The sequence below is a fragment of the Melanerpes formicivorus genome, unplaced genomic scaffold (genome assembly GCF_026170545.1).
Source record: "Melanerpes formicivorus ecotype bairdi unplaced genomic scaffold, bMelFor1.0.p_v2 SCAF_16, whole genome shotgun sequence".
NCBI classification, from domain to species: Eukaryota; Metazoa; Chordata; class Aves; order Piciformes; family Picidae; genus Melanerpes; species Melanerpes formicivorus.
This window is the reverse complement of record NW_027142368.1, coordinates 6818991-6837260: the sequence shown is the minus strand read 5'-3', so window position 1 is coordinate 6837260 and position 18270 is coordinate 6818991. Positions and strand designations below refer to the sequence as shown.

At 39.9% G+C, this 18270-nt stretch overlaps 1 protein-coding gene across 11 annotated transcripts in view; it reads right to left on the bottom strand.

Moving 5' to 3' along the window:
• The window catches only part of PPFIBP2 (PPFIA binding protein 2), an 88274-nt gene extending 70780 nt beyond the window's left edge, over window positions 1-17494 (bottom strand). For 4 of the 11 annotated variants that reach the window (XM_068147901.1, XM_068147907.1, XM_068147908.1 and 1 more), the window contains exons 1-2: window positions 17429-17494; window positions 3325-3422 (exon numbers count right to left, since the gene is read on the bottom strand). In XM_068147901.1, the coding sequence (XP_068004002.1) occupies window positions 3325-3422; window positions 17429-17478 (148 nt within the window). In that variant the 5' untranslated portion in view covers window positions 17479-17494. Of the gene's footprint in view, window positions 1-3324; window positions 3423-5559; window positions 5662-17026; window positions 17314-17428 lie in introns of those variants that run through there. The other 7 variants (XM_068147905.1, XM_068147906.1, XM_068147903.1 and 4 more) reach the window with 5 other exon arrangements.
• Window positions 17495-18270: the final 776 nt, after the last annotated feature.

Here is an 18270-nt window from a genome sequence, read left to right as displayed (position 1 = left end):
CTGGAAAAGGGATAAGGAAAATTAAAATAATATTTAGAAATTAAAAAAAAAAATAAAAAAAATCAAAGCTGGCTTCTCACCTCAATTATTTTTCCGGCATGAAACCAGAACAAGTGATTGCTTTTTCTTAAGCAGTGTGGCCAGCAGGTTGAGGGAGGTGATCCTCCCCCTCTACTCAGCCCTGCTGAGACCCCACCTGGAGTACTGTGTCCAGTTCTGGAGCCCCTATTACAAGAGGGATCTGGAGGTGCTGGAACGTGTCCAGAGAAGGGCCATGAGGATGATCAGAGGGCTGGAGCACCTCTCCTATGAGGACAGACTGAAGGAGTTGGGGCTGTTCAGTCTGCAGAAGAGAAGGCTCCCAGGTGACCTCATTGTGGCCTTCCAGTATCTGAAGGGGGCCTACAGGAAGGCTGGGGAGGGACTGCTCAGGATATCAGGTAGTGACAGGACTAGGGGGAATGGAATGAAGGTGGAGGTGGGGAGATTCAGGCTAGATGTGAGGAGGAAATTCTTCACCATGAGGGTTGTGAAACCCTGGAATGGGTTGTCCAGGGAGGTGGTCGAGGCCCCATCCCTGGAGATGTTTAAGCCCAGACTGGATGAGGCTCTGGGCAGCCTGAGGTAGTGTGGGGTGTCCCTGCCCATGGCAGGGGGGTTGGAACTAGATGATCCTTGTGGTCCCTTCCAACCCTGAATGATACACTATGATATTGCCATTGAATTGGTTATGCCACATAATACAAGGGTATCTTTCCATACTGTGGGAAAAAATATGACACTAAACTTCTCATCTTTCCCAGAACTAGCCTCACAACCACCATCTCTCAGAGCTTCTATTAATGGAAACACTACTGAGTAGCATTGTTCTCCTCTCAGTGAAAAACCATACAGTGCATAAGGCTGTAAAATGTTTCAGAGGGAATATGGAACTATGCCTTCAATTAAAACTGTCATTTTTTCTAAAAAAAACCAAACCCAACCCATAGCACTGCTCAGATAAGAAGGTGATAAAATCTGTTTGTTGAATATGTTGTCTTTTACTGCTCAGAAGAGGAGATACAGGACAATTTGAGATATATTTGGAGCATGATCTAGTAACAGAAAAGATTGAAAAGATTCAATTCTACGGAATGATGAACCCGAAACCCCTCAAAATCATGACAAGTTTTGTAGCCCTTTCCTTCAAATAAAAACAGACCACAAAGCTCTGACAACTCCTGGAAGAAAATATCTAATCTGAAAATTCGTGTATATAGAATATGCCCTTTTTTCTTTCATTTTTCTGAAGGTAGGAATCATACGTGCACCCACAATATAACCAGGCTCTGCTGAGCTATGTATAAATCATCACAGAAGAGAGATGTTTCGTTTCCAGATGTATGCAGGTGATTTACAAGCATAGGTTCCACTGCATAATTAAAGGGATATGGGTTTCTACATTACCTCAGTTTTAGAGAGCTGTCCAGAATCCTAAACTAAGGTTTGCAATGGCAAAGAAATTAGTTTAGCTCCCTAACTTAAAATTTATGGTTTAAGACTTACTTTTCTTGTTCTCTCTTTACATATCTGAGGGAAGCCAAATGCTTCACTGTGTTTTTTAAGAGGTGAAACATCAAAATCCTAATTAACTTCTTTGGTTCAATAGAACCGATAAGCTCACCAAGCCACTCTGCATTATTTACCAGCAGTCCTGGCTCACCGGAGAAGTCCTAGATGACTGGAAACTGGCCAATGTGATGCCCATCCACAAGAAGGGCCAGATGGAAGAACCTGCAAACTCCAGGCCTGTCAGCAGATCATCTTGAGGGCAATCACAGCCCACCCACAGCATGGCCAAGGAATCAGGCATAGCCAGCATGGCTTTAGGAAGGGCAGGTCCTGCCTCACCAACCTGATCTCCTTCTATGATCAGGTGACTCACATGGTGGATGTGGAGAAGGCTGTGGATGTAGTCTACCTGGACTTCAGCAAGGCCTCTGACACCATCCCCCATAGCAAACTCTTGGCCAAGCTGTCAGCCTGTGGCTTGGACAGGAGAACTGTGTTCTGGGTTAGGAACTTGTGGGAGGGCCAAGCCCAGAGAGTGGTGGTGAATGGTGCCACATCCAGCAAAAGGCGCTCAAAAAAGGATTGGACGTGGCATGTGAATCCATGGTTTAGTTAGTCATGAGGTGTTAGGTATTAGGTAATAGGTTGAACTTGATAATCTCTGAGGTCTAGATTCTATGATTTGTAGAGTTATGTCTATCAAATACTCACATTTACACTTCTGCCTATCATAACAGTCTGTTAAAGCTTGCACATTTAGAATGGAGACACATATGTGGATGAAAAAAAAAAATCTAGAAATTATTTTAACTAGAAATCCTGGATAATGAATTCCTGATTAATCACAGCCTGATGCTGGAATTGAAGCTCTATTGACACTGTATTAGTCTCTGGATATGAATGTTTACTACAAGAGAAGAAAGAAGAGGGGGAAAAAAGAATTAGCACAGCATGGGTGTCACTATTTAAAATTATAAAGGTTCAGCAAACCTCACAAGTGAGTTTCTAGCCCTACCCAAATAATTCTTTTAGGAGCTCATATCAAACAGCATGTGAGCACAAACCCCAAGGCTACTGAGTCCTAACCACAGAAATCAACTTCTCTTCTTGGATGTTGCAATGTTGAGAAACTTTTTAATTGCCTTACCACGAGAACACTAAAAGACAGCAAATGCTGCCTTGTATCATATGCTTTTCTAGTGGCTAGCTGTGAAAAAAGAAATTCATAGCTTCATTCCTGGATATAAATGTCAGGAAAAAGATATGCATTCTAACTCAGCTTAGCTACTAATTACCTGGAGGGCCTGCTATCATAAATATAGATGTCATAAAGAAAGAAAATAATGCATATTTTATACACACACACACATTTATGTCTATGTGTGTGTGTAAAATACAGATGCATACTAACCAGTAAACTGGATGTTTTGGATGAAAACTTTTTTCAAAGGCACACTGAAATAATAAGCACTTACAATATGAAAATTACCACATGAATTAGGATGCTGTGAAGTTACCACACAGCATTAGAGCAAAGTAAATCCCTTTTACTTCAATATTCACATGTCTGAGGTGGAACTGAGGGTTTTCTTCCTTTATTTTACTTTAGATTTTCTTGACATAACTGTTGAATCATAGAAATCTGTTTCAAAGATCTGGGCAAATTGAGCATAATCATGAAAAAGTTTAGAGAAAACCCCAAACAAAGAAACATCAAAATTGCAGGAGGTAAAAACACAACTTAGTTTGCTCTAAAATAAAGCATTATTATACCTGCAATGATGTCATCCATCTGCTCCAAAGCTGCTTCCAGCATATGACTAGCGTCAGAAGCCATCATCTGTGATTTCTTCAGACCTTTAATCTCTCTGCTGAAAAAAAACACAAAGGAAACCATGTGTTTTACACTAAACCAGCTCTGACAGAAAAATGTGTCACTGTTGCATCATAATTTAAGCCAGACAAAGAAAAATCCACACTAGCAAAAATACAGCCTAACAATAGGAAAACTAACTAGATTGTTCCTATTCTAGATAGAGGACCTGGGATTTCTGAGGTTTCCATCCATCAATGATCATTCTCGGTTTTCAAAACAAGGAAATACAGCTGGAAACAAAATCAGCAGTCTCAAATACTGGAAGCTTGAGGCTCCTCATCCCTCATCCTTTACAATGGTTTTCCCAGTGGATTTCAAACTTTTGCAGAGGATTAAGTAGAGTTCAATGAAAGAATGAACACATGGTAAAAATCATGCTTAACCTACAAGCAGAACTCTGCAGGAGCTCTTTTTGATTGTTGCCTTAAGAGTAATGACAATGAAATAATTTTAACTCCTTCTTTCTATACCCCAGTCTTTCTGCCATTTCTTTTGTGACATTAAAAATATAGTTCTTTCCATTCTAATAACCTAAATGTGAAGTTACTGCTGCCTCTTTAAAACAGGATTAAAGACATTCATGTTACCCTCTGACATTAAGGGCTACAAACATGTTCCAAAATTAGTCACTGCTTCTGAGTTGGTGTTGCTAGACTCTTAGTCAAGTAGCAGTCACTATTGTCAACAGATGACATTTCAAAGGGGAAAAGAATTTATGTTGCCCATTTCACTGCCTGCAAGAAAATTCTCTCTGCACTAAGACCCTTTTGCACATCACTTCATCACTGAAGCATGAAACTAGTGCCCACACAGCAATGAACAGGGATCATACATATGCATAACTTTTGTAGCACTCTAACAACTCAAATGCTGCAGGTTCTAGGCATGTGTATTGGCCATTGTATGTTGTTGATTATTCCAATGCCACTGAAGTGTCCCTTATCTGTATTTATGCCATTACTAATGCAAAGAATGCAATTATTTTTTATTTAAATAAATATTACAGTCATCTCTAAGGGCAATTCACATAGATGAAAATATTTTTGTGACAGCTAAGAGACTTGCCACTGTGACCAGCCCTTCTCCAGAAATCCATGGCCACCAGCTGTGTTGGTAAATCAGGACAGTAACTGGCACAAAGTTAGAAAGGATTAAAAATGTGAAAAATACTTAAAATAGCGCAGAGTTTCTATTGCTAGATTGCACTGCATGCTCTATTTTGTGCTGTTAGCTACTTCATATACTGGAGCTATACACAGTTGTTATTAACAAGATGCAGGACTACCATCAGTATTTCACCATCTGCAGTGAAAAAAAAACAACAAAACACCCAACCAGAAAATGCTGATACATTATATCACATACTTGAATTTATACTTACAGAAAACCTTTAATCAACTCCTTGGCACAAACCATAAAGTTATACTGGAAAATACCACCAGACCTAAGCACTGTATCTCCCAGCTCCCACACTGCCTATTTTTTTCAACTATACCCACACTGTATTTACAGTTTAACTGCATTAAGCTAGAGTCAAACCTGCTGATCAAACAATATTTTCTTTGTAAAAGCACTGTTCTTTGCTCTGGAGTGATAATGTGATATTACTTGCTTGACATCTTTTTCTAGACAGACCTGTTGCTTGTGCTTCAGGCAAGTCTCACTTTCCCAGACACTCCCTTCTTATAATGTGACTGTTCTGAGCAATGCTATGAAAACAACTTGTTTGATCTCATATGCTTTCAGTTACCATTTCTGGTCTAGATCTACAGAAACAGCTGCAATTGGGAATTTAAAGAAATAATTTTAAAAAATTAGATAACAAGACAGCTGGATCAATCCCAAGGCATCCTCAAATAGGATCCACCTCTTTGCTGGCATTTTAATTGAAATTCCTATCAGCATTTTCATTCCTGGTCAACATCAACAGATTCACAACACCATGACTTACCCACTACATAAAAATATGCAATTATTTTGAAAAAAATACATCTTTTTTTTAAAGCTCTGGTAAGGATGGAGCAAAAACTCTTAACATGATATTGCAAGCTTTCATATTAGCTAATTCTAACTTTCAGGATTTATTAGATTAATTTATACACCAAGAAAATGCAAGAATTAATTTTACTCACCTTTTCTGGTCCCTAAGAAGAAAAGAATTTCCTTCCTGATCTGCAAAAATTACTCACTATTAATAGCCAAAGTTTTACTGTTAAGCCGATACAGGTCTGAATTATTATCAGCCCTTCTAAGGCACATACACATACTAATTTAGAGCCCAGCCCACAAGGGAAAAAAAATAATATTGCAATCCTGTGTGTTATAATTACCTAAGTAACAAGATCTTCCAGGAAGTGCAGAGGGAGCAAACTGGTTTGAATGCCCTAAATATATTTTGCTCAGCTAGCTTTACCCTCTGAGATACCCAATCTGAGATTTGCATTTCAAACAAGATGAAAAAATCTCTGGTAGAATTATTGTGCTTAGAGCCAATATCACTTGCAAATTTCTTCATCTACTCTCTGTTTGTAAAAGTATAGCTTACTGTGTCCAAGAAGAACATTAACATTCAACAGACATATTCATTATGAGCAAGATGGTCTTCAGAATTATGAAAAGCCTTAATTAAATTTGGATCTTTCATGGCTACCTTAAAGCAGCAGCTGTCCAGAGATGAACATGAACATTTAGGCAACTCATATGTCAGATGTTTTTTCAAGGTTGCTTTTAATAATGAGGTTGCCAACAGTTATACAGAAAGATCTGATTTTTGACAAGAATTCAGATCTTGCCTTAATACACATAGTTTGAGTGTCCTACAAATTCCTTCTTAGAATTATTAGCTGTGCCTTCTAAATAACTACTGTCATATTTTCTTCTGAGATGAATAAATACATATTTGTAAACTGATTAAAGAGTCAAATTCCTATATTACACTGCTTTATACTTAATGGTGTAATGAAATACCAAGTGGCTTGGGTAAGCTTCAGAAGTCCTCCACACTTTTCTCAGTTGCAAGATGACTCCTGAACTGGAACAAACTAATGTGCACCATTTCCACCGGTCATTTCCCACCTTACAAGTGCAGATTTGGCCTTTAGGAACCTAACATGACTCTTTAATTAGGTGAATCCTCAGTTCTAAATAACAATCCACGGCTGCTGGGAACAAAAGTATTTCTGAAATAACCACCTAAGGAACACTACTTCTACAGCATCCTCCAGGACTACCCAGCTTGAAATCCTATTAATCTGATTATAGCTTAAATTTAATGTATTTGTTAGTACATATACAACTTACTCTATTTCCCCTTCATATGCTTCATAAGAATAAGCAGAGGGGCAAACAGAACCCTTCCTTCACTGATTAACTTTTACATATTAAATAAAAGTAAAACTACAGCATTTTTTCAAGAATAACTAGAATGAGAATTAAAATAACAATAATATTTTCTGACAGAAAGTATAAAGGGTCTACACTGAGGGGGAGGAGGAAGCTCCAGAGAGAAATATACATTAGCCAAAGTAGAATGAAGACCTGATACTGAACTATTTCAGGTAGATAGCAGAAGAACAGATAAAGTCTGTAGACAAGATACTGCTGGGAGTCCTTATATGAAGGGACACCCTTAGGTGAAGCACAGTACTAGTACACTATCTCCATGATGAAAATGAGTTAACTAAGCTCATTAACAAAATAATTTCAAATAGCTTATGCAGGCAGAGGGCTGTCACCCTGGCACTGATAAATCACTGGGTTTGTATGCCACTGATAAAAGAGCGAGAAGCAGTTAAGTACTAGGCTGCTTTTAAACATATCATACTAAATGATATGATTTAAAATATGAATGGAGCAGAATGTAGCTAAATATACTGCATTATGAAGTAGCAAAGTCACAGCCAAACATCTGTTTTCAAAAATAAACTCATTAAGTTTGCTAGCATGAGTCTGAATTGCAATTTCAGGGGAAGTGAGGGGGAAGGAAAAAAAGAAAGCACCCTTAAAAATACGCTACATGATCTGACTGATATTTTATGATGCTTTAAGACACAAATCACCTCATAGTAACTCCTCCACAGTACTCGTGGATATTAGGTTACAGTTGCTATTGGCACCATAACTGAATTTCCTGACTCATGTTTGTACAAAGTCTCATCCTCACATGTAAAACCTGATGCTGGCAGAATGGCATGTGTAAAGAGAGGTCACTTCAGCTGCTCTCATAGCAGTTCTATCAACAGCAGAAATCCCTTCATTCCTTCAATGTTTTTTTAAATGTTATCCATAAAACCTTAAGAAATTTAATAATAAATAAAATTAAATAATTTAAATTGTTCTCATTGTTTTGTTACCATAGTATAAACAGAAATGTGGATCCCAGCTTCGTGAATCATAAAAATAAAAATGCATTCATTATTTAATATTGAATTAAAATAATTTGTGTATTTTTTCACTTATCTCCTTTGTCATCCAACATTCCATTTCTATTTGGTAAAAATTAAGGGGGGAAAAAAAGGGGGGGGAAGGAAGGGGAAAAAAAAAAAAAAAGGCATTCTCCCCCTCTTAAAAAAAACAAACTAAGTAACAAAACACTCAGGAGTTGAAAAACTTAAGATAATAATGTAATGAGTGATCCTGTTAAAGTAGATTCATGCTCTAGTAAAGTAAAAGGTGAGAAACAGTTACAAAAATAAACACAATAGTCATGCATGAATGAACTCTTTGTGTTAGAATAAACCAGAGGGCAAAATCTTGACACAAATTGAAGATAAGGTATACATATTTAACATGAGTATTCAAAGCTGTCTTCTATAAAAATCCTAAAAATGTAGGCAAACTATACTGGCGGAAAATGTTAATTCTTATTTTCAGGTTCTAAAGAATGTATATTTCTTACAGTTCATAAATAGTTCTCAGACTATTTGAAATCTCTGAAAGCAAGGCTTCTCAACCTGGGCATGACAACCTACTTGACCAGGGCCAGTTATTTACAGAAAATCCAAGTGTTCGATTTTTGTTTGCCTTTCTGCATTTAGTAAGTTAGGTAGTTGGAAATAATTCTTCTTGCCCAGTAAGCTGCTAGTGAACCAACTCAGCAGAGGAAGCACTACTAACAACTTACTTTGTTAATCTATTCAGTATATGTGTATGCATCCCATGAGGGCTACAGATGTGTAGATGGGCACTGTGGAAACAGAGATTTTGCATTAACTTATGCAGGTATCATTTGGAATATTAGTCTGTAAATAGAGCTATGTCATTGAAGTAGGCAAGTACTAACACAGGGCCAAAAGAGCTGATATTTCAGAGAAAAGCAAGGAGGTCAAATTTCTTCAGTTCCTTGACTTTTACAGAGCATCTCTGTAAAAATCACCTGCTTTGCCAACAAAGAGCAAACACTCCAGAGTTAATTGGCTTAGTTTTCAGAACTCATACAGTCTTTGGCCCTCATGCCTCAGCTTCCATTTCTTATTGCCTGTAGTGTAATCAAAACAAGCATCCATCACATCTGACCCCGAGGCTGAAAGCAGCTATGTATTTTTGGAACACTTATGACACTGTAAGAACAGTCCTGCTCATCCCAACTAAAAGTCTGTCTGGTCGAGTGCTCTGTCTCTAATAATGTTCAGTGTGACATAGGTCCATAGTGATCAGCCTCCTGCTCTATCTTTCTGAATAATCAGCTAGCACAAGACTTTATGAAACAGACTGGATAGGAGCCATCATCTTTCACAGATGTTGAAGGATCTACCTTCCATACATTTATCTGATTTCAATTCCATTTTGTATGATGTTTCAGTGAATACTTCAACAGTGGTCAATCACTGCTCACTTTTTTATGCCACTATCTCACAGTCTCTTTTGAGATCTGTTCTTTTTCCCCTACAACATCCCTGCTTACACAGTCATTATCCTGCAAGACTCTCCCCAGAGCAACCCAAATCCGTACTTTTCTGCACACTTGCTGCTTCTCCACATACTTTTTCTTCTTTTATTGTACTGTTGTTGAGATGAGATGACAAAAGTTACATGGAACCTTCAAGTTGCACCATATTTCTGATCTTCAGAAAAATAGTGTGGCCAGCAGGAGTAGGGAGGTCATTGTGCCCCTGTACTCTGCTTTGGTTAGGCCGCACCTTGAGTACTGTGTCCAGTTCTGGGCCCCTCAGTTTAAGAAGGACATTGAAACACTTGAGCGTGTCCAGAGAAGGGCAACAAGGCTGGGGAGAGGCCTTGAACACAAGCCCTATGAGGAGAGGCTGAGAGAGCTGGGATTGTTTAGCCTGGAGAAGAGGAGGCTCAGGGGTGACCTCATTGCCCTCTACAACTACCTGAAAGGTGGTTGTAGCCAGGAAGGGGTTGGCCTCTTCTCCCAGGCAACCAGCACCAGAACAAGAGGACACAGTCTCAAGCTGTGCCAGGGGAGGTTTAGACTCGAGGTGAGGAGGAAGTTCTTCACCGAGCGAGTCATTCGTCATTGGAACGGGTTGCCCAGGGAGGTGGTTGAGTCATCGACCCTGGAGGCGTTCAAGAGGAGACTGGATGTGGCACTTGGTGCCATGGTCTAGTCATGGGGTCTGTGTTGATAGGTTGGACTCGATGATCCTCGAGGTCCTTTCCAACCGAAGTGATACTGTGATGCCATATAAGAAATACTATGAATAGGTGAGTGCTCCCATGCAGAGTAAAAGCAATGAATCTTGACAGAAATAATTCACTTTTGAGGATTAGAAGAGTGGAGGATACTAAGAATTCCTTAAAATTGAGAGACAGTAGGTGAGGCTTTGTAGATGAACTGGCACCAGAGGACCCAGAGATACAAACTAGAAAAGGGATTACTTGAGATCAAAAGACAATTTTTAACCACAACATTTTTAAGGTAAAAGGTTGAGGCCTGGGTTAGACTACATAGACACAAATAAGAAATATATTTCTTATGATTATTTCTCACTACAGAGTTAACTACTCTTGAATTACTCAGGTTATAAAGCATCCTGAATTTACCTCAACTTTGTTAGTATAATATGAAGACTTTTGCCTAGATCAACTCAGTTTAAGACATAAGGCTTAAAACTAATATTAAAAAGACAGCTTGACTTTGTAAAGTTTAGTTTCATATTAGTATTTTTCCCTCTGAAATATTTTATGCAGCAATTTATAAATAACTGGAACATCACTAGGCTGGTTTAATATGACCCACACTGCATCTGTGAACACAAACATGCTGAATCCACACTAAGAGGAACTGACACTATTGAGTACTTCTGTACAGATTTAAGCTTCAGTAGCAATTTTTATAAGTGTCTGCAGGGAAGGAAGGAAGAGAAAATAATATACTTCTGCTAGAAACAGCAAATTCAACAAAACTGAATCTGCTTGGATTAAAACTAAGAAAAACAATTGGATCACTGTGGAAAGCATCGCATCACACACTACTCACCACATTAATGAAAACAGGAATTTTAACTGCTGCTTATAAACAAAACATTCTTATATTGATTGCTTCCTGAAGATTAATAAAAATATCTTTGGAAAAAGCTGTCCTAAAATTCTCTCTTTTTCTGCCTAAAGAACAGGCGTAACCAAAAGGCAAAAATTCTCCATGGCAAGTTAAACCCTGATCTAAAATGACACAATTCATTGATTTTACTCCTGTTATTCAGAATATAGAACATCATACTTCTTGCAGAACTGGACAAATAAGGAAGAGGATGTATCAAAACACTGTACTACAGATATTTTCTAAATCAGATGGTAATATATTCTCCTGTCATATTTACTTTTCTTACTTAATGGATTAACACAATTTTCTAATTATAAGAAAAAGCATTATACAGAGAGACAATGCTGCATGAGACAACAGTAATTTGACATCCAAAAGCAAAATTTAATATTTTTAAGATTCAGATGGGTGAGAGAAACTTGCAATACCTGCCAGCTGACGAAACATTATTAAAAGGTGGCAAGAAGTTGTTTTTCTACTGAATCCTATAAGGAAAACAAATACCGTGACCACCAGAGACAGATTAAGACCTTAGAGGGAGCACAAAGCAGCCCATAATCAATATAGATCTTCCTCAAAGGCCTATTATACGAAGAAGCTGTATTTGCTCACAGAAGAACATGTTTACCTAGGATCCAAATCATCACACTGAAAACCCATTCAAATGCTCAGCTTTTCTCTTTCAGATCATGTACTCTGTTACTGTTTCTTGTTCTGGTTGTGGTGATAGAGCAGAAACTCTATATCCGGTTTTGAACATTAGAGGCAAACTTTTAATAGGCTTACAAAAGACTTCTGAAGTTGTTGATGTATGTCCTGAGCACATCTCAAAATCCAGTGACTAATTTGGCCATTTCTTCTGGGCAGCTATAAATCTGCCAATGTAACTGTTTAAGGAGTGATGTGGTAAGGCGACTGGAAGAAAACCCATACTTACGTGATTTCATAAATAAACCAAAGCACAAATTCATACCTTAAGCTGGGCATAGGAGCTTGGGGAAAAAGAATAAAAAGGAATGGAATTAATACTAAATTCAAATAAGAGTTTATGCTAACTGCATTGTTAAGATCTGTACATAAACCTAGTGAGAAGAGTTTCAAGAAGCATACAATAGTGTTACCACAGAATAACAGAGTCGCAGAACAGTTGAAGTTGGAAGGCCCCTCTTTGCACTGGTTTCCTATCTATTTAAAATATTGTATTTACCTTCCCAAGGCCTTTGCTAGAGAACTTTTTTTTTGTCTTGAGTGAAACATCAAAATACTTCTGTTTAGGAGATGATTGAATTACATGCATTAATTTCTCATCATCACAGAAACACATTCATAAATCTTACTGCAATGTCATTAGAGTAAGATGTTCTGATTACACATTATTAAAGCAGATGCTACCATCTGCGCTGTATTATTGTGGTACAAAATATGACTTGCTACATCCAAGAGGCACTTGGCAAATATTTTCCCTTGTCAAACTAAGACTTCAGAAACAAACTTTGATCTTAAAATAGTGCAAATTGGAAACAAAATTACTTCTTTGTATGAGCAGCACAGACAGAAACAAGAAGGCATCCTCCAACTAAGTCACCTCTGAACGTGCAGACAAACCAGACTTGTTTTCAGAAGAGTATAAAGCAATACAGCAGTTCTTATACTGTCAGTACTTGAAATCCAGATTACAATTCAGCAATTTACATTTATCTTTAGTAATTACTTTATCTGCTGTACAATCTGTTGATCTTGGAGAATATGAAGACGTAGCCCAGAAGTGAATCATTCTGTATGAATATTCATATAGGGCACATCATTCCTTTAATGAAAACGAGACTTGCAGTGAGCATTTGATAAGCAATGCTCAAAACAGAATCAGGCTTTGGGTCTGCTTTTTTCTTCCAACCAGCTTGTCTTTGTGCACTCAGTCTTATTTCACACCTCCAGCCCAATTTAAGATTTTGCTGAAGAATAATCAGGCCTCTTGCTCTGTATTCTCCAAATTCACATCTGGTTCAGGAAACCATCATCATGTCCTTGGTCGATATGCAAAAGACCTCTCACACAATCAGCTGTTCATGTTGTGTCATTGCAATGTTTTGGAAGCCAGACACATAATTTACCATTCCAGGCATGTTATCTGCCACATACTATCTTGTCATCATCGGGTTTCTTATCTTTTCCCCTCTCTAAACACTAAGTGATCTGTTTCCCCCGTATTTAATTCTCAACTTTTATCTTCAGTTACTTCAGATTTTACCTGGAAAATGCAACTAAACACATGAACATATTTTTATGTGGATATAAAGTATCCACCTTACCTATATCACATACACAGAGTTCAGAAAAACACTAATGGCCTCCCATTACTTTGTTGATCATCTGGCAGAGAAATAAAGTCCTGCTTCAAGCATGTGAATATATCAAATCTTCCTCTTTGATCAGTATGAAAATATATAGTTCATTCCTCTCAGTAGCTTTGGATTACAGGTCTTCCAGAAATCCTGGTAATGTCCATAACAATCTTGCTTTACAGGTTATCAAATTAGAGGTTTAAAATCCAGGTCACATTTATAGTCCTTTACACCACTACATTGTAACTTCACAGATGCACAGTACAAACAAAGTCAACAAATTGACCTAGACTGACAACAGTGTCATAAGGATTTACTTTCTACATTTCTTTCAGAAATAAATTATCTTGGCAATTTGACTTCTTTGTTCTCTGCATCAATGAATTGCCAAATAAGTGCAAAATGCTATTGGGAAATGGTTTTGGAGCAAATAAACACATGAAGATCCAGGGAAACAAAAGAGGCAACTGTAATGTTACAAAATACAAAAGAGACTTGAAATTAAAACCTTGTACTGAAACTTATAGGCAGATGCATATAGCTAGCTACAAAAATTGGACCTTTATTTTGTTGCTTAATGTGCATGTATTAAGAGAAGAACTATAAAACACCGTAAAAGGGTGGCAGGAGAAATTGAAGCTGTTACAGCTTATGAAAGAGATGTTGTCACCTCAGAGCTGGTGCTTAGACAAAGTTAAAGAACAGATTGCTCAAAGGTGGGAGTGTCTGTTTCTGTAGCTTTTCAAAGTAACAGGTGAGTTCATAGCACAGAAAATACAAAAGCAAATGGAAAAATTCAGAGAACTTAAACCAGTTCACAGCTTCCAGATTTTGAGTGATCATGATATTGGGGGGGGAAAAAATAATCATATATATGTACTGACCTCTGGTAATCAAGCATCCCTTCAAGAGCATTTAGCCATTGCTAGTTAAACTTTATTCAGTAGCTTATGAGAATTTCAAGATTATACCTTAAAAAGTTGAATTCACCAAACTCCGAGGATGAGGTGACAAGCATATATCCAGAGATTTTAAATGGTTCAGCTTCAAAAACAGCAAACTGACTTCTGAAGGTTGTTATCTACTGCCCTAAACATTGTTATCTTCCGTTGCGTTACTAGTTCTACACTGTTAGTTATTTCTGGGAAATGCAGAAAAGCCTTGTTTGATATAGTACTTGAACAACACTACATTTGCATCTACACTGAATGATCATTAGCACAAAATGCATTTCACTATGCAGCATTTCTCTGGTTGGATAAACTCCAAATCCTCCAAATCATACTGCGGACACCTAAAGCAAGAAGATGTTTTCATCCTATTCCTCTTAATCTCTTTTTCGGGGGGACAGAAGGAAAGGTGGATTTTTTGCTAACTAGCAAGGCCCCACTGAAGCTCTGTGTTTCATGTATGAGCAGATTCCTTTGCTAATCTTACCAGGTCAAGGCCCTGATTTGTTTGAGCTGAGAGGCTCAAACAAATCCATAGCTGTGGGGAAAGTGAACCAAGTTTCTGATCTGTCTCTGAATAGTCTAGTAAGAGTGAAAGTAGCATCTAGGCATAAGTGCTTCATAGGTTTTTGTCAGATTTTGTTTTGAAGTGAGACTGTAAAGAAGCAAACAGGTAACAAGAGGGCTAGAAGCAGGACTGCACATAGGGGAAAAAAAAAGGTGGGTCAGTCTCATTACATTTTTTCATGTTTCGCACTCACAGCATATTTCTCCCTCTGCTTCTATGATGACTCCATCAAAGCATTCAGAGAAGGTGATTCTTAAGGTCTCCTTTACATTTTTTTAATCTATTCTCTTTCCATCCTACATCCAAGCACACTCTACCATATTAAGTCATGTTATCCACCTTAGAGCATGCACAGTCAGTACAGAGTAAAACAAAGACTTTACATAACAGAAACATGACAGAGAAAACAGAAATAATTGCTTCTGGAATCCAGAAGTACTTTTCCAGCCTATGCATGCACTGATATACTCCATTTCCACAAACACACCCTGATCACTTTTTCACACTGCTGGTACCACATTAAGAAAGATGAAGTGAGATCAGATATAGTTGGAGCGCTCAGAGGACAATGCTTAGCCCAACTCTACTTCCTTCCCACCTGCCTTCCCTGCTTCTAGCATAGTTCTCATATGGATGGGTTTGCCAGAGCAACACCAAGATGGTAGCAGCAGTGCCCTCTGCCACCATTCCTCCAATTCCTCAGCCTCTCATAACACGAAAGCAGCAAGGGAACATGGAATCAGGGAACAATGCTCCCACCCAATTTCCACCATGCTTAAGCCATACAGATTAATCAGTTCTTGTCCCTTCCCTTTAATTTGGCACTTTCCATAGGGCAGAACCCCAGATGTGCAATAGATAAACTACTATATGTTTTGCCAGGACACTTGATTATTACCTACTTATGTAAATAAAGCATTTACATTTCCAGAACTGATGCTAATATTATTTCAAAACAGTTACACACATATTATGTGTATCTACAACAGATTTAAACACCAGGAGTCAGTGACAAGATCAGTCTTGAGCTGCCACTCAGTTTAAGTCTTGTTACTGGTGACTTGAAATTTTTTTATGTATTATGAATTATACTACAATTTAATTTTTTTTCCTCATTCTGGTATCAAGATAGATTTGTCTTCAGGACAAGTATAAGAGTCTTTTTAGATGTCCTTCTGCTCTTACACTGAATGAAGAAGGTTCAAGAATCCCTTACAATTGCTTCCAGCTGGAGCTATCAGCAAATGCAGGATAAGTCCACATCACTTAGAAAAGACTCATATTTACTTAGGTTTGTCCCAACTTGTCCTTTCACTCTCTTCCTCTGCCAAGTTCTACTTCGCTAATTTCTCCATTAGAAAGACACAAAAAGCATGAAGAATTACTGGGTTTAAGTTCCTACAGCAGATCCAAGCAAAATTCAGGAACACAAGCAAAGTAAATCAATAAGCCTGGAAAGCTGAAATTCAGACTTCTTTGTTCTCCCATCCACTCTTTCCACACTTCCTCACAGACTGGAGCCCATCATGCACCTGTTCACATAGTGCTGTTTATGGTTTTTTGAGTTTGGAGTTTATTTTAGAGAAGTACCCCTCACTGTTTGCCCTCCTACCAAAACCCTGCAATTAAAAACCTGCAAGTGCAGATGACCTTTATGCCTATGGAAATACAATGTGTTGTACATCTTCAAAACCAGATACTGTGCTTTGCCTATACACGGAGCCACAGTTACTGACCGACCAAACGAATACTTCACGTCTTACTTTGTCCCATGCAACATGAACAAATGGTCACATACCATGAGATATGATTCCTTACCCCCCTGTCAATATTAAGGAAGAGGTATTTTTATCATATAATAGCATGATAACATGCATGCTTAATGACGAAACTGGAGATCACTTGGCATCTCCTCATACTCTTACTCCCTTATCTTGGCGCTGGTAAAACAGACCGCAACAGTCAGTTTCATCTTCCAGCTCTCCTTTTCTGAGCACCTTTCTAGCTATCCTCTTCCTCCCCTCCCCCCGGCTCTTTTCTGAACTAATGTTATTACAGGCTGGAGGGAGAGCACCTCACTGCCCCCTCAGAAAGCTGGGCTGCAACTGGACGTCATCACTGACAGCAGTTTCTGAATCGACTGTTCTGTGTCAACAGATCTGTCTATTTACTGAACTGCTAGTTGAACTTAAGTTTCAAAGCTTTGCTCCCTGTGAGAATAAATATTTAACTTACAGGAGCCGCGTCTATTTAAAAGCCGGTCTTCTCAGCAGCATGGAGCCCGTAACTCCCGCAGCAAGAACTCAGCATTGAGAAAGCAGAATCAACAGGCTTCGCAGCCTCGTCCGCAGCGGGATTCGTGAAGGATTCCCTGACGACAAACGGCCGAAGCGCCCCAGAAGCCGTCAGCGGCCGGAGTGCCTCTGACCTGCCTCTTGCCCAACGGTGCCCTCCACTGGACCGCGGCAGCGCTCGGCCCAGCACTCCACCACCCCCACCGCGCCACGGGCACACCCGAGACGCCGGGGCAGCGGCGCAAGCCCCCGCGCCTCCCTGCACTCAGGCCAGGTTAGGCCAGGCCCGTCTGCTGCTCGCCCGCCCTCTTACACCGCCCGCGCCGGCACCACGGCATCCCACCTGCGCCACAGCCTCCAGGTGCGCCGCGCGCCCCCGACTCCCTCACGCATCGCCCGGACCCCGCGCCATTGGTTGTGGAGACAGGACCGGCAGCCACCGCCGCCACGTGACAGCCAGCTGCGCGGCGGGGGCAAGGGCGCGCGGTGGTACTGCACCACTCTGCGCGGGCAGGTGCAAAAGGGTTCGCGCGGTGGCACTGCACCACTCTGCGCGGGCAGGTGTGAGGGGGTCGCGCGGTGGCACTGCACCACCCTGTGCGGGCAGGTGTGAGGGGGTCGCGCGGTGGCACTGCACCACCCTGCGCGGGCAGGTGTGAGGGGGTCGCGCGGTGGTACTGCACCACTCTGCGCGGGCAGGTGCAAAAGGGTTCGCGCGGTGGCACTGCACCACCCTGCGCGGGCAGGTGTGAGGGGGTCGCGCGGCAGCCTCAGCCCGGCTACGAAGCGTGGCCTGGGCTCTGACAGGACGGAGGCAAATTCAAGAGTTCGGGTAGGTTCCTGTCTGGTACCTTACAGCCTCCTCTGCCTCGTAGCACCTCAGTTTCAGCAGCTACAACGTGCCCCGCAGAAACTGGTGAGGTTTAGCGTGCCCCTTGCTACAGCTTTCTAGATTCTAGCTCCACAACCTTTCTAGTTACCTCACTGATGTGATGGAAACTGGGAATTACAGCCTGTCTATGAATTCAGCGTGAAGGGAATGGTTTGAGACCAGGTCTGTGAATCACATACTAGGTATTCCAGATAAAGAATTGGACCTCACAGAGCAAACATGCCCAAGGTGGGAGAGGGAGAAAACGAGAAGTGAACATCTCTGAACACGTTAAAGATAATTAAAACTGGCAA